Source organism: Oryctolagus cuniculus, chromosome 9 (assembly GCF_051225735.1).
Source record: "Oryctolagus cuniculus isolate XC-2025 breed Fujian yellow rabbit chromosome 9, ASM5122573v1, whole genome shotgun sequence".
Lineage (NCBI taxonomy): Eukaryota > Metazoa > Chordata > Mammalia > Lagomorpha > Leporidae > Oryctolagus > Oryctolagus cuniculus.
This window is the reverse complement of record NC_142875.1, coordinates 61,069,019-61,086,710: the sequence shown is the minus strand read 5'-3', so window position 1 is coordinate 61,086,710 and position 17,692 is coordinate 61,069,019. Positions and strand designations below refer to the sequence as shown.

General features: G+C 38.2%; 1 protein-coding gene across 2 annotated transcripts in view; it reads left to right on the top strand.

Annotated features, from left to right (window-relative positions):
• Positions 1-17,692, top strand: part of VWA8 (von Willebrand factor A domain containing 8) — a 407,445-nt gene that overhangs the window by 115,187 nt on the left and 274,566 nt on the right. For both annotated transcript variants that reach the window (XM_008260014.5, XM_051850641.3), the window contains 3 exons: positions 3,158-3,289; positions 5,819-5,953; positions 6,043-6,120. In XM_008260014.5, the coding sequence (XP_008258236.3) occupies positions 3,158-3,289; positions 5,819-5,953; positions 6,043-6,120 (345 nt within the window). The remainder of the gene's footprint in view (positions 1-3,157; positions 3,290-5,818; positions 5,954-6,042; positions 6,121-17,692) is intronic.

Genomic DNA, 17,692 nt, shown 5'->3' with positions numbered 1-17,692 from the left:
CTAAAAATGTTGTTATTGGGTTCCTTTGGGGGAACTCCTAAATGTTGCTTCTTGAGTTTCTGCATTTATTTTTTGGCATTTGTGGAGGTAGATATTTGTTAAGTTTTTTCCTCTGATGGCTTTTATCATTGAAGTATGCCTCTGTGGCCTACTGGAATGTCTGCTCTTTCAGTGAATACCCAGAGAAGTGTGGTGGGTGTGACCAGGGAGCGCTGGTCAGTTCTCCAGGGTGGGGTGAATATGGAGGGTAACACACAATTTGGGTGTGGTAGATCTTCTCTTGTTATCAGAAAAGGGGGTATGGTCACCTCTTTTGGCTTGACTACACCCTCACCACTTCTCTTCCAAGGTAATTAGTGCCTGGATGTTAGCCCTTTATGGGTGTAGTACTCATCCGTGCTACCACTTGGACTGCATCAAGAATCTGTATAGTCCTCAGTGTGAGCCTGGATCCCATTGCAGTGACTCACTCCTGGGTAATCAGGGAATTCTGAGCATGTGGAGCTGCTCACAGTGATCGCACTAAGACCCTGCACCCTCTCACATAGTCACAGTGTTTTCACAGTTCCAGCACCCCAGGCTCCCACAGTGAAAGAGTACAAGAGGATCCACTCTGCCCTGTTAGCCTGTCCCACCCACAGAGATACTGAGGGGTTCCCAGAACCGCTACCCATGTGTGTTCTGGCCAGGCAGATTGAGCTTGATCCTCCCAGCCAGACTCAAAGTTAGTGCAGAACATGGATTTTTCCCTCTGGTAAAATCCCTGGATCACATACATGTACAATACCCGGTGGCTACAGCCACACTCATTTTACAGTTGTGCTGGGCACATACAAGATTCTCTATAGGTGGCACTTCTGTTGGGATGGTTCCCCACTACCACCCCTTGCCAACCAGGTGCAGCGAAGTTCTTGCTATTGTCCTGTTGACAGGGTTGACACCATCCCCACCAGTTGCATGTGAGCTGCCACGGTCGCCTCTGCCAACAGCATGGAGACTGGCCCCACTAGTAGTTGGGTGCGCACATAAGAGCTCTAGCAGCTCTTGGAATGCCTCGGAAATTTTCTTTTTAAGATTTATTTTACTTTTGAAAGCCAGAGTTAGAGAGAGAGGTGGGGAGAGACAGAGATCTTCTATCTGCTATTTTACTCCCAAAATGGCCACAGCAGCTGGAATCATCCAGGTCTCCCACATGGGTGCAGGGGTCCAAGCACTTGGGCCACCTTCCTCTGCTTTCCCACTCACATAACCAGGGTGCTAGATTGGAAGTGGAGCAGCCAGGACTCCAGCCGGTACCCATATGGGATGCTGGGGTGCAAGTGGTAGATTTAACTGTTATATCACAATGCTGCCCCCTTCAAGGATAATTTGTACATCTTTAATACTACAAGTGAATTCTGTTATTCATATTGGTCATGCTATATGACATAGGCTCTAAGGAATTTCTAATCAGTATTCCCATTTTTCACATACTTGTTTTCCATGCGCCTTTTAAAAAGTAATTTTTTACATGTATTTATTTTATTATTTGAAAGGTAGAGTTGCAGAGAGAGAGAGAGAGAGAGAGAGAGAGAGAGAGAGAGAAAGAAGTCTTCCATCCACTGGTTCACTCCTCAAATGGTCACAACTGCCAGAGCTGTGCCAATCTGAAGCCAGGAGTCAGGAGCTTCTTCTGGGTCTCTCACATATGTACAAGGGCCCAAGGACTTGGGCCATCTTTCACTGCTTTTCCAGGCCATAGCATAGAGCTGGATCGGAAGTGAAGCAGCCGGGTCTTGGACGGTGCCCATATGGGATGCTGGCACTGCAGGCAGCAGCTTTACCCACCACGCCACAGCGCCGGTCCCTAAGAAGTAATTTTTAAAGAACGTTAATTTCATTTGTTTGAAAGGCAGAGTGGCAGAGAGAGAGAGAGAGATTTTGGGATCTTCCACCTGCTATTTCATTCCCCAAATGATCACAATGGCTGGTGATGGACCAAGGTAAAAACCAGGAAACAGGAACTCTATCCAGGTCTCCCATGTGGGTGGGTGGCAGAGACCCAAGTACTTAGGCAATCATCTGCTGCTTTCTCAGGCACATTAGCTGGAGGCTGATCATAAGCAGAGGAGCCAGGCTTATGAGCCATTACCTCAAACAGCCACTCCAGTATGAGATGACAGTGACACAAGGGGCAACTTAACCCATTGTGCCACAAGGCTGGCCCTTCCATGTCCCTTTTTGAACAATCAGCTGGTTTAAGGGGATGTAATCAATGCTAGAACATTGGTAACTGGCCCACAACAAGGGAGAATCAAAGGTCTTAGCCTTTTAAATCCAGTTTGAGGGGCTGGTAGCTGTGGCATACTGTGTAAAGCTGCCACCTGCAATGCTGTCATCCTATATAGGTGCCAGTTCATGTCCCCACTACTCTACTTTTGTTCCAATCCCCTGCTAATGGCCTTGGAAAGGCAGCAGAGGATGACCCAAGTGCTTGGACTCCTGGATCCACATGGGAAGTCACTTCTGGCTCCTCACTTTGGCCTGGCCTAGGTCTGGCTGGTACAGCCATCTGGGGAGTGAACCAGTGGGCAAAAGACCTGTCTCTCCCCCTCTCTCTGTAATTCTTTCAAACAAATAATTAAATAAATAATAAGTAAACCCTTTTTAAAAACCCAGTTTGAGAAAACGGAGGACTTGAGTATAGCAGGCACTGGGCCAGATGCTGTAGAAGATTGATCATTGTAATGTATTTTCATCAGTTAAGCTTTTCACACAAGCAGATAGCAGAATGTGTCTAAGAAGTTCTATTTTCATGAATTTCAAGCAACATGTGAACTTCATGTGGATTTAAGAAATAAATTGGCATAGGCCTTATTTTATTTCAGTAGGATAAGATCATCCCTGGTTTGGAAATTGGAACTGTTGACTACAGAGATATATAGGCTATGAACTTCTACCAAGTTGGGAATTCAGAAATTCCAGGTATTTCCAGTAAATTTGAGAGACTGTTTTCATATCATTTTAATAACTGATTTAAGTGTAAGGGTATTAGTAGAAAAAGAGAAAAAATCCTTTTGTTTTAGCTCTACTTGTATACTATATAGAAATCTTCCAGATACCCAACATTAAGTCTGAAGTAGAATGCAAATTACAAGATTTTATTCCAATTTTACAGCGCTTTGAGCTCCAGGATTCAAAAAGCCCTCTGCTTCCCAAAGAGATAGTAAGAGTGGAGAGGATGACTGAAAGCCCTGTCTCGCAGGCTTCTGTGACCATACAAATTGCAGGAACGGAGGTGACCATCAAGGTAATAAGACACGGGTTCATTGTTTCTAAGATACGCCTTGCTCTCACCATTTTCATAGCCTGAATTAGGTTTACAATGTTCTTGAAAGTCTTTGACCATATAGCTATATCTATGTATTTGTTATCCCTATGTATCTATGTAAACAGAATCAACAAGTGCTTGTAAGTTGGAAAATTTAGGAGAAACCTAGGGATAACATTGCTTCAAAAATCTAAAGTTTGCCTCTGGGAAACTCAGGTCAAATGTTGACTAATGAAAGTATTTTGCAGTCTGAGTCCTCGGTAAGAAATAGTGTTTTTAAGTGTATTTGGTGGCTACAAAACCTCTTTTCCAGTGAAATGTTTCTCAGCTTCCTTAAAGAGTTAAAAAATAAGCTGTTTTGATTGAACAGTTTTTAGAAGAGGGGATGATATTGGTCAGAGAGCTCCATCTGCTCGCTCGGCTTCCCCTTTATTTAACTCTTTCTTTTAGGGTCCTGAGAACACTAAGATTGTCATGTGAAGCCAGTAAGTGCAACTCTAAATGCTGCATAATATAGGTAGGAAAGAATAGATGGTTGCCTTCTTATGTTGTGGCAAATTTCATAATAAACATTTTAATTTTGGTGTGGTATGATTTAATATTTATTCATGTTACTATATTTATTCATCTATTGAACTAAACATTATATCTACCAGGAGCCAGGCTGTATATTAAGATTTACTGAGTATTTACTATGCACTAGTCCCTGTATTTGTCTCTTTGTGTATATTATGCTATTTAAATCCTCCAGTAGCCCCAGAAATAATTTTGTCTCCATTTTATAGATTGGAAACCCGAGATGCAAATGAGTTAATTGATTTAGCCAGAGTCACCAGCTTGTGCAGTTGCAAAGCTGAGATTGATTACTTCCTATGTTCTTATGTCTCCTTCGTATGAATGACCTCATACAGTGACAGATGAATAAGGAAAACATTGGAGTGGTCATAGGGGTATAGAGAAGGACGGGAACATTGAGAATCAGGGAAAGGAGTTGGGAAAGCTTCAGATAGGAGGTAGGACTTGAGCTAAACCTTGAAGAACAACAGGATTTTTCCAATTGCCCCGGTGGAAAGGTGATAAGGCTTAAGTGAAAGTTAATACAGTATGATCAAACATGTGAAGTATGAGCAAGCCTTCATTATTTGCTTCCTTTTGGTAGTGAACTGTGTCTTCATTGTCTCCAGTCCCTTCCAGTTCACTTACTATGTTAGTGCCAAGATGATCTTTCTGAAGTACAAGTCTGATCTTGTCACTTCCAAATGTCCAGTTCTGTGGGGTTTACATTCTTTAGTGTGATCAAGTCTAGAGTCCTCAGCAGAGCAGGCCCCAGGAACCTAAGAAGGAGAGGATACAAAATAGAAGAAGAAGTAGGTGTTTGCGATGGGGAGAGATTTTATGAACAGATGCTTTTGAGCAGTGAACTAAGATAAATGTGCAAAGGATTTATGGATATGGCTTTTAAAAAACAGGAGGTGTTTGGTGACTCTGGAGATTCTGAAAGATTTATTTTTTAAAGATGAAATGTAATTGACTTCAGTGACTTTATTTGGCAACAGGAGTTTTTTTTTTTTTAAGATTTATTTATTTATTTGAAAGGCAGAGTTAGAGGAAAAGACAGGGAGAGAGATCGATCAATCGATCGATCGATTGATCTTCTATCTGCTGGTTCACACTTCTCAGATGGCCACAACGGCCAGGGCTGGACCAGTTTGAAGACAGGAAGCTGGGACTCCATCCTGGTCTCCCATGTTGGTTGCAGATTCCCAAGTAGTTGGGTCATACTCTGTTGAAAGATTCATTTTATTTTAAAGACTTACTTATTATTTGAAAGCATTATGCAGAGAGGGGGAGACGCAGAGAGAAAGAGAATGAGATACAGGGAGAGATTGATCTTCCATCTTCTGTTTCACTCCCCAGATAGCTCAGTGGTCAGCTCCAGGCTGGGCCAAAGCTGGAAGCCAGGAGCTTATTCTGGGTCTCCCACATGGATGCAGGGACCCATGCACTTTAGCCATCTTTTATTGCTTTTCCCAGGCCATTAGCAGGGAGTGGGATTGGAAGTGGAGCATCCAGGAATCGAACTGTCACCCAGATGGGATACCAGCATCGCAGGCAGGCAGTGGTTTTACTCTCTACGCCACAATGCTAGCCCTAAGACTTATTTTAAATCTCATGCTAACAAGTAAATATGGGGGAAAACACTTCATTCTCCATTGACACTGTTATTATAAGTTATAAATACCACAGAAATGACATGATTGTTATGAATGTCTGAGAACATGGGACTTGGATTTTAGAGAAATGATTGATTTGAAAGCTTGATGATAATCATCATAAGATCTGTAAATGAGAAAATAGTTTCTGCTCTATTGAAATATCAAAATATAGTTTAGGGTGGAATTGAGCAAGGAATTACTGGAGGATATTCACGTGGGAATTAGGTGCTTTAAGTTACTAAACTTTTGAGAAAAGCATATGCATATTATATTTGCCTCTCTTTAATTGTAGGTGCCAGCTGGGACCAGACCATTGAGTGAACCTTGTGCATCAGACTGCTTCATCCAGACTTTAGGCCATAAGCAGCTCCTGGCTGAAATGATGCAGTCACACATGGTTAAGGACATATGTTTAGTGGGAGGAAAGGTAAGAATGGCAGCCTCACTGTAAACTTCAGTTTTGTGGCTATGGTTTGTTTTGATCAATCCTTTGAGTGATTGTGTTTCCATTTGTAGGGTTGTGGAAAAACAGTCATTGCTAAGAACTTCGCTGATACCTTAGGATACAACATAGAACCTATTATGCTGTATCAGGTACAACATTCGTTTTTGGCACTTGGACTGTTAACATATGAAGTTTTTGATGTAATGCATTTATATTTATTTGTAACTTTTGTAGGTCCATTCTATGTTATTGAATGTGTATAGCATACCAGGACCTGGAATTTTTTTTTTTAAGATTTATTTATTTATTTTAAAGGCAGATATATATATATATATATATATATATATAGAGAGAGAGAGAGAGAGAGAGAGAGAGAGAGAGAGAGAAGGGGATATATACAGAGAGAGACAGATCTTCCATCTACTTGTTCACTCCCTAAATGGCCACAATAGCCTGGACTGGGCCAGGCCAAAACCAGGAGCCAGGAGCTTCATTCGGGTCTCCCACATGGATGAGGGGCACAAGTACTTGGGTAATCTATTCCTTTCCCAGGCTCATTAACAGGGAGCGTGATTGGAAGTGGAGTAGCCAGGAATTGAACTGGTGCTCCAGGATCTGTTTTTTAAGAGGTTTGCTTTATGTTCATGCACACACACAGACTACATTTACTGGTAATTTGGAAATATAAGCAAAGTTGGTTTTGGCTGCAATGGGAGATAATTAGGTATTCACTGAATAGATTACTATTGTTATTCTTTAAGATTTTTTATTTATTTGAAAGAATGACAGAGAGTGAGAGACAGAGATCTTCCACAGACTAATTCACTCTCCAGTGCCTGCAATAGTCAGGGCTATTTCAGTCTGAAGCCAGGAGCCAGAAACTGCATCCAGGTGCCCCCCATGGAGGGTAGGAACCCAAGAACTTAGGCCATCACATGCTGCCTCCTAGGAGCACTAACAGGAAGCTGGATCAGAAGCCCTGACTAGCACTCAAACCAGACACTTTGATGTGGAATAAAGACATCCAAAATGATGGCCTAAGCTGTTGCACTGCAATACCCATACCATAGATTAATATATTTTATTGTGATAAAATATATACAATTTGTCATTTTAACCATTTAAAATTATATAATTCACTGGCTTTAAGCGTATTCACAATGTTGTGTAACTATCACCACTTTCTCTTTCCAGAACTTTTTTATCATCTGAAGCAATAATTCCTGATTCCCTCCTCTTCCCCACATGCTCTTAACCTCTCTTTTACTTTCTATCTCTATGAATTTGCCTATGTTAGTAACCTTGTATAAGTAATATCATATTTCTGTCCTTTTTGTCTGGTCATGTTGTGACACATATCAAAATTTAATTCCGTTTTATGGCCAAATAATATTATGTTGTATTATCTGTACTTTTTGTTATCCCTTCATTGTTGATGGATCCTTAGGTGGTTTCTACCTTTTGGCTTTTGCAAATAGTTCTACTATAAACAGTGTTGTACAAGTGTATGTTTTAGTCCCTGCTTTTTTTTTTTTGACAGGCAGAGTGGACAGTGAGAGAGAGAGAGACAGAGAGAAAGGTCTTCCTTTTGCCGTTGGTTCACCCTCCAATGGCCGCCATGGCTGGCGCGCTGCGGCTGGCACACCGTGCTGATCCGAAGGCAGGAGCCAGGTGCTTCTCCTGGTCTCCCATGGGGTGCAGGGCCCAAGTACTTGGGCCATCCTCCACTGCACTCCCTGGCCACAGCAGAGAGCTGGCCTGGAAGAGGGGCAACTGGGACAGAATCCGGCACCCCGACCGGGACTAGAACCTGGTGTGCCGGCGCCGCTAGGCGGAGGATTAGCCTAGTGAGCCGCGGCGCCGGCCTAGTCCCTGCTTTTAATTCTTTTGGGTCATACCTAGGCATGGGATTTGCTGGATCATATGATAATTCTGTATTCAACTTTTTGAGTTATCAATAAGCTGTTTTCTATAGCAGTTATATCCTATTACATTTCTACCAGCAGTGATTCTTATTATGCTGGTCTAAGGTATTTTGTGCCCTTTGATCAAATTGTCCACAGTTTAGGAGGAATTGCAACAGTACTGGTAACTTTTGGGCTACAAACAAAAGAATCTGTTTTAAAGGGATGTACACAATTCCTCCACATTCTCCACAATACTTATTTTCTATTTTTGGATTTTTTTTATGATAGTCATCCTACTGGATGTGAAGTGGTAACTCATTGTGGGTTTGATTTGCATTTTTTCTGGTGACTAATATTATTAATATTGAATATCTTTTCTTTTTAAAATTTGTTTATTTGAAAGGCAGAGTTAGAGAGAGGGTGAGACAGAGAGAGGGAAATCTTCCATCTACTGGTTCACTCCCCACATGACCACAAAGGCCAGGGCTGGGCCAGGCCAAAGCCAGGATCCAGGAGCCTCTTTTGGGTCTCCCACATGGAAGCAGGGGCCACCAAACCGGGTATCCCCTTCTGCTTTCTCAATTGTATTAGCAGGAAGCTAGATGGGAAGTGGAGCAGCCAGGACTCGAACTGGCACCCACATGGTTAAGAATTCTTAGCACATGATTGAGATTCTTATTACAAATCACTTGATCATGAGTGTAAGTAGAAGTTTATTTATGAGCTTTCTATGTCATTGGTTTGGATCTCTGCCAGCATCACACTATTTTGATTACAATAGTTTTAATATTAATATAGTTTTTATTTATCATATTATTTTTACTTTATTTTATAATTTTTATTATTAATATGGCTTTATTATCCCTGTTGAAATTGGCAAATATGAGACTTCCAACTTTGTTCTTTCTTTTGAATGTCGTTTTTGATTTTTCAGGATCTTTTGAGATTCCCTGAGAATTTTAGGATGGATTTTTCTATTTGAATATGAAAAAAGCCATTGAGAATTGATATTTTGTTGAATCTGTGTAATACTTTGGGTAGTATTATGATCTAAATAATATTGTCTTCCAAATCATGAACATTATTGTGTTTCATTTATTTATGTCTTTGTAAATTTCTTTCAGCAATGTTTTGTAGTTTTAAGTGTAGAAGTCTTTTATCTCCTTGGTTACATTTATTTTTGAATAGTTTATTTTGGTGGCTATACATGTTGTTGATGGTACGGTAAGAAAGCAGACTTATAGCTGGTATTCTTAAGAGTGAAATTCACTGTTTTTGTTTTGGTAATGATCTCTCCTAAGGCATTTTTGTCTTGCTAATTTTTTATTCTATATATCAATCTTTGGCTGATTATGGTAGACCCTACCATAATCTACAGCAGAATCTTCATATTTTTATATTTTATATTTATATTATTTTATATTTAAACAATTGTTTTATGTTTTATATTAAACCATTTTGTATTTAAATCATTGTTGTGACATTGGATACTAGAAAATTTTGTTAGTTCTCCTATTTCAAATGATTCTATTGAGAAGATTCCTTTTATGCTATTTTAATGTACTTTGTGCTTGTTAATTGAATTGGCCTGAGTTTGTAAGGGACCCCAGTTATGTAGTACTGATAACTTAGGGATGTTAGCAAAAGCATCTATTGTAATGGTACATAAGATAATTGTCACTGAAACTAATTTTTTCCCCCTCTGGACAATTTAACTCATTCAGGGCACCAAGGCACCATTTAGGAGTTTTATTTGCATTGAAAACAGTTTTAGAAACGAAAGAGAAGACATCATGTCTTTATAAAAAACTGTGGCAGAGCCATACCTCTAGCATTTTGTATAGCTTTCATAATCATATCTCAAGAAAGATAAGCAAAGGTAGGTAGGTATAAAAGGGTATAACTCTCTATACCATTCAAATAAATAAATAAATTAAAAAAAAGAATCTGAAAGCACTTTTTTAATATATATTTTTGGAGTACAATAACCTCATGAAAGTATCATTTTATTTTAATTTTTTTTCTTCCTATTCGGTATGTTGATGGATAGATATACAAAGGTAGGAAGTTACTAGCATTAAAATTGGTGGCTTAAAATTGTATTTCCTGGTATACTTCTGAATAATGAAGCCAATCTCTTCTAATATCTGCCACTTAATAAAGTAATTTGCTCATATTGTATCGATCTTCTCTGAAAAATACAGTTGCTGATAATTGAAAGGCATATAATTTGCCACTCGAATATTTTCAAACATATGTCAACCTCATAGTTGTCCTTCAAGGAGTAGAAAAATGGTACAGTAATAAGCAAAGTAACCACATTTTCTGAAAACTGCTTTTCTTTTCCTGTGTTTTCTGCTTATTAAGCTTTAGAGAAAAACTCTAGAGAAAAGTGGATTCTGGAAGCATAGACTTATGACAGGAATAGAGAAGTGTAATAACTGTAACAACTTGTGGAGATAAATTTGTTTCTTTCTCTCTCTCTCATGGGCTTTTTCTATGAACTGGACCAAAGCTTATATTAGGCACTGAAATTGGTATTTGCAGATTTTGCGAATTGTTGATCAGTTGGTTCTCATAATAGAAACCAAGCTGCTGAGATCAAACATGAGATTCTTTTTTCCTTATACTAACATATTTATAACTAAAATATATTGATCTCTCTGGGACACAAATTAATTTTTTTATTTGATAGGTAGAGTTATAGACAGTGGGAGAGAGAGAGACAGAGAGAAAGGTCTGCCTTCTGTTGGTTCACTCCCCAAATGGCTGCTACTGTGCCAATCCAAAACCAGGAGCCAGGTGCTTCCTCCTGATCTCCCATGGGGATACAGGGACCCAAGCACTCAGGCCATCCTCCACTTCCCTCCCGGGCTACAGCAGAGAGCTGGACTGGAAGAGGAGCAACTGGGACTAGAACCCGGTGCCCATATGGAATGCTGGTGCCGTAGGCGGAGGATTAACCAAGTGAGCCATGGCGCCAGCCCCAAAATTAATTTAATAGGGTTAAAGAAAGAATTTAGTTTTTATAATAACTGATATAGTTCACTTTAATGAATGAAGAATTTCTAGAGGTTTGACTCAATAAAGAATTTAATAGGAACAAGTGATCTATTTTCCAAGAAAATGTGAAGACTTCCCTGTTATTTGTACATGTATAAAGGTACACTTCATCTGTAGGTTTTACCTTATTTTTAGATTCAATTATTTTTAGGGCTAGATTTTATATGAAGTAAAAGAATACTTAGCTTTAATACCAATTTGTAGCAGTATATAAAATAAGTTTTTTTTAAAGATTAGTAAGTTTTATAATACGCTGTACAAATCTTAAAATCATTTGGCTCAAGTATTAGGTCGCTTGTTTTTCAGTGTTGATACCAGTGATGTCCTGTGTTGAAAAAAACGTAAGTTTATTCTTTCTCTTCGCATACAGACAAGGGAAGATTTCCAGATTTCTTTCTATACCATTACAAATATGGCAGATCTGAGATTTTCTTCTGATATAGTGAGATTAAATGCAAAGTCAAATGCAATCAATTTTTTTTTAACTTTTATTTAATGAATATAAATTTCCAAGGTACAGCTTATGGATTACAATGGCTTCCCCCCAATAACGTCCCTCCCACCCACAACCCTCACCTTTCCCGCTCCCTCTCCCCTTCCATTGACATCAAGATTCATTTTCAATTCTCTTTATATACAGAAGATCAGTTTAGCATATATTAAGTAAAGATTTCAACAGTTTGCAGTTTGCAACCACATAGAAACACAAAGTGAAAAATACTGTTTGAGTACTAGTTATAGCATTAAATCACAATGTACAGCATATTAAGGACAGAGATCCTGCATGAGTAGTAAGTGCACAGTGACTCCTGTTGTTGACTTAACAAATTGACACTCTTGTTTATGGCATCAGTAATCACCCTAGGCTCTTGTCATGAGTTGCCAAGGCTATGGAAGCCTTTTGAGTTCACCGACTCTGATCATATTTAGGCAAGGTCGTAGTCAGAATGGAAGTTCTCTCCTCCCTTCAGAGAAAGGTACCTCCTTCTTTGATGACCTGTTCTTTTCACTGGGATCTCACTCGCGGAGATCTTTCATTTAGGTCATTTTTTTAAAATGCAATCAAATTTAAGAGAAAGTAAGTTGATGGGACTTTTAGTAGAAATAATTGCTGTTTAACACATGAAGTCATAGGATCATCTTTAACTACTTGGTTAAATTTTTCTTCCTACAGCTAAACTCAAATAAAATCCTTTTTTCCCTTATCCATCTAATCCACAATCCTCACTTCTCTCTGTTATCCAAATGCAGTGGAAATATGTTTCTTTCTCTTTCTCTCTCTTGTTTTCCTTGCTCTCTGTCTTGTATTTATTTCCATCCTTCTTGTCTTTGCCTTGACTTTTCCCTTTTCTCTCATAAAGGTTTAAAAATATTTCTATCTGTCTTGGAGAATTTCTACATAATTCTGTAGCTTGTCTTATTTTATTACAATCTGTCATCCTTCCAGTTTTTTTAGTATCTTTTATTTTCCCACATAGAAGAAATTTTCTAAGACTAAGAATTTACTTATTTCAACACTTTCAAATCCCTTTTGTCAAATTTGGTTTTCCAATAACAATATATGTAATCAGTGACATCCTAACTTCCACATTTTGACTTCATCCATCTTTTTCAAGTGAGTCAAACCAAGTCTTTATAAATTTCTCATTAATAACAAGAGTGCTTTGTCTCCCGACTGCCTTAGGTAGAATCTATTTTAAAACTTAGAATTTATTTCAAGGTATCAAGAGTATAAAATTTGGTGCCTGTATTAGTCAGGGTTCGTTAGAGAAGCAGAACTAATGGAGATATGTATAGAGATGTACAGAATTGGCTCAAAAGAATTTGAAGGCTGAGAACTCCCATGACCTGTTGTCTGCAACTTGGAGACTCTGGAGAGCCAGTGATGTAAATTCTACCTTGAGTTCGAGACTGATGTCCCAGCTCAGAAAATAGGCAGAGAGAACTCACTTTTACTTACTCCTTTTTTGTTCTATTCAGACTTCTAAGGTCTTAGATGATGCCCAGCCATATTGGGATAGGCAATCAACTGTGAGACTCATCCAGAAATACCCTGCTGAGTCACCCAGAGTAATGTTTAATTGAACATCTGCGTACTTCATATCCAAGTCAAAGTTGACACATAAAATCGACCATCATGGTGCCTAGAAAGCAGAATAAAATTTCCCTCCTAATTTAAAGGGATATTTTCTTGGAGGTTTCTTACCTGTATAACAAAAGCATGCTATAAGAGTATTAATAACTATTTGTAATGTTCTTTGCCATATTTAATAGATAAATGAAATTATAATGCATGATAGTATTACTTATAATTGTAAAACTATCAATGTTTTGCCTTGTATGGAATAATTAATTCAGTAGGTTTCATCAAAGTACTAATAAATAGGTAACAATTGCATATGTGGGGAATTTTAGAAATCAAATCATAAAGTCATAAGCTATAATCCTTATGCTAATAACAAGTTACTTCATAAGTGTACTTTATTGGAAATAATAGAATATGGGTGACTCTCAGTAATATATCAGCAGTAGTTAAAAATGTTTTCAATTTCATGCCAGACTGATAATGTCATTATTATAGTTGTTGCCTATGCACACTTAGTATTTATTTTAAAAAATAAGAGTATAGTAGTTTTGTTTTTTTTTACTTTCACTAAAATCCCTGAGAAGAGCTTCTTGAGAAAAAAAAGTTTTACATGGCTTACAGTGTGGAAGCTCACAGTTCAGGAGTAAGTGGCTCCATCAGTCTGGCATCTGGTAGAGGCTTCCAGGAGCTGAGCATGTGCAGAAGTAGGATCCCATGATGAGCTGGGAAACAGAGAGGGAAGCTGTGCTCAACTTGGGGCTTAAATAACCAACCCTCTTGGCAGAACTGCCTTCCTAGGGCAAACTCCGTGACCTAAAGACCTCCAGCTGGGCTACCTCCTAGACCTCATAAGTAGAACAAATCTCTACCCTCCCTAATCCACCAATCATTAGCATTCATCTATTAACAGTTAGTATAAGATTTGGGGATTTTAATATCTGCATTAATTTGGGGATCCAAGTCTTGCCAAATCCATAACAAATACTGAAATATGCAAATGCTGGTAGAGGTGTAGAGAAAAGGCAACTCTTAGAAGCTATTGGTGGAAATGTAAATTAGTAGAGCCATTGTGGAGAAGAGTATAGCATTTCCACAAAAAACTAAAAATACAATTACCATGTGATCCGGCAGTCTCATTAATGGATATGTATCCAAGGGAAATGAAATCTAAGAGCCATCTGCACTGGCATGTTTAGTGTATGAATAAGACTGTTCATAATAGTCAAGAAATGGAATCAATCTAAGTGTCCAGCCAGTGATGAATACATAGAGAAACTTATACACAGAGGCATATGATTCAGCCATAAAAGGGTGAAATTTTGTATCTTACAACAAAATGGATGGACCTGGAGGCACTATGCTAAGGGCAACAAACCAAGCACGTAGAGACAGGTATTGCACAATCTCACTCATATGTAGAATCTAAAAAAACCTGGTATTGGAACCAGTATTGTGGCATAGTGGATAAAACCACCAGTTTGAGACCTAGCTGCTCCACTTCCAATCCAGCTCCCTACTAATGGCCTGGGAAAAGCAGCAAAAGATGGCTGAAGTATTTGGGCCCCTGCCATGCAAGTGGGAGATCTAGAAGAAGCTCCTGTCTTCTGGGTTTGGCATGGTCCAGTGCTTTGCTGTTGCAGCCATCTGGGGATTGAACCAGTGGATGGAAGATTGTCTCTCTCTCTCTCTGTAACTCTGGCTTTCAAAATAAATAAATAAAAAATTTTAAAAGTTGGTTACATGGTATCTTAATTATGTACAGATTTTTTTTAAGAAGAATAATTTATTTAAAAGGAAAAGTTACAGAGTATGAGGAGGGGAGACAAAGAGAAAGAGCTTCCATCTGCTGGTTCACTCCCCAAATGTCCACCATGGTTGGGACTGGGACTGAAGCCAGGAGCTAGGAGCTTTTTCCAGGTCTCCCTAGTGGGTACAGGGTCCCAAGCATTTGGGCCATCTCCACTGCTTTCCCAGGTGCATTAGCAGGGAGCTGCTTTGGAAGTGGAGCATCTGGGACTCAAACTGGCACCCCTATGGCATGCCAGCAGCTTTGCTCTCTAAGACACAATGGCAGCCCCATGCCTCCCATTATTACGTTTATCAGGCAGGTAGGTGTGATTATTCAGACATCATTGTGATCTTCCCTCATCAATAGCATGGAGGAGCTTTACCATTTTTAGGGTTCTTTAATGTAGGAAAGCAAGAAGTTTATTTAGATCAGATCCTGAGTTCTGAGAACCAGTAAGTTCATATAAAAAGAGGCAGGTGACTCTATTTTTTTTAACACTCAACTTTTTATTTATAGTTATTTGCATTCACTTATGTCTGTATACCTGCATATAGAAATTGTAATTTGTGTGTTAACCATTCTAACAGATGTGAGGTGATATTTCATTATTTCATTGTAGCTTTTATTTGTATCTCCTGATGATCAGTGATACTGAATATTTAAACATATACTTGTTGGCAAATATCTTTTGAGATATGTCTGTTTAGATCTTGGCCTACTTTTTAATTGGATTACTTGTATTCTTGCTATTGAGTTGTTTGAATTCCTTATATATTTTGGATATCAGCCCTTAGGTTGTCTCAGTACTATGCTTTTTCCTTTACTGTGCAGAGCTTTTTTAGTTTGATACAGTCCTAATTATTTTTGCTTTAGTTGCCTGTGTGTTTGACTTCATAGTCAAAAAAGTCATTATCCAAACCAATATCAAAGAGCATGAGTTTATTTATTTCTGGGCTCTCTATTCTATTCCATTGGTCTGTATGTCTGTTTTTGTTCCCCAACCATGCTGTTTTGATTACTATAGCTTTGTAGTATAATTTTAAAAAATCAAATAGTATCATTTTTCCAGCTTTGCTCTTTTTGCTCAAGATTGCAGTGGCTATTCGGGGTCTTTTATGATTCCGTATGAATTTTAATATATGTTTTTCCTCTTTGTGTGAAAAATATAATTTGAATTTTTGTGGAAATTGCATTGAATCTGTAGATTACTTTGGTTACTATGGACATTTAAACAATATCTTCCAATCCATGAACATAGCATATTGTCACATTTATTTTTGTCTTCTTCAATACTTTCATCAGTGTTTTATAGTTTCTAGTATACTAATCTTCCACTTCCTTGCTTAATTTATTCTTAAGTATTTTGATGGTATTGTAAATGGGGTTGCTTTTGGCTAGTTTGTTGTTGGTGTATTGAAACCCTGGTTGTTGTTTTTTCATGTTGGTTTTGTACACTGCAACTTTACTGAATTAATTTATCTACTAATTTTTTGGTAGACTCATACAAAATCATGATATCTGTGAACAGGCAGTTTTACTCTTTCTTTTCCTATTTGGATGTCTTTATTTCTTGTCTAATTGCTCTGGCAAGGATTTAAATACTGTATTGAATAGAGTGATTAGAGTGCATTTTTAATTATATGGTATGTCTCTGTAGTAAATTTTTGTAGACTTTTTTGTTGTTGCTTTGGTAAATTTTGAATGAAAGTTTAACTTTGTTCTGTATAATATCCAAAGGATCACTATACCAGTGATCAGAAGTAAGAATTTAGAGGCATCTTTGTTGTTTATAAGACTGAGTTCCTCACTTCTATATGAGAGTGAAAATGGAATTAAGTTATGTTTATTTGGTGCAAAAATTTTTTTAAGTCCATGTATAATTTCTTTAGAATACAACTTTTTCATGAACTTCTTTTAGAACCCTGTGTATTCCTAATGGCACCCCTCCCTGAATTGATTCTTTATTCTAGCCTTATGCAAGTCAGGGCAAGAAGACTGCTTGTCTGACCCACTGTTTACTCTTTGCTCAGGATTGGAAAGCAACACTTACTGAACATGTTACATATTATAGTGGTGTTTTCAATTTCCATCTTCCCTCCATGGAACTAGGAGCTACCCAAGGCTGAGTTTTACCTGGGATGCTGGTCAGAACACAAGTTTAGCTCTCCTAGTGCCAAAGTGATAGCACACATAAGATACCAAAAGGGTATCTTCATTGTACAAACAAGATTCTCTTGTTAAAGACCCTGTGGTTTTTGGTCAGCTAGGCATAAGGCTGTCTGCCTGTAAAAGAAGTATCCCATAAAGGCACACTGTAAGTACCCACACCCTCACCTTCATTTTCCCTTGTAATGAGGTTACTAGCCTCTCGTATTGCAACCTCAATTTTGCTGGGAACTCACAAAGGAGTCACATCTATTGACTTGTGTGTGTTAAACCATCCTTGCATTGCAGGGAAAAATCCCCATTGCTCATCTAGTATCTTTTTAATATGCTGTTGAATTTGATTTGCTAATATTTTTCTTGGAGCTTTTTTTTTTAATCTATGTTCATTAGCGATATTGGCCTGAAATTTTCTTTTCTTGTAGTGTTCTTGTCTGGGCTTGGTATCAGGATAAGGCTGGCCTAGCAATATGATTTTGGAAATTTTACATCTTATTCAATTTTTTTATGCATTCGTGAAGTGTTAGTGTTAATTCTTTAAACTTTTTGTAGAATTCATCAAACAGGTTCTGAACTTCTGCAAGGTGATGCAATCAGATTAATGCTGATTCGATATCCTTGCTCATTATTGGGTTGTTCATGATTTTCTCTTTCTTCATTATTCAGTCTTGGTAGATTTTATGTCTTTAGGTATTTACGCATTTCTTTTAGGT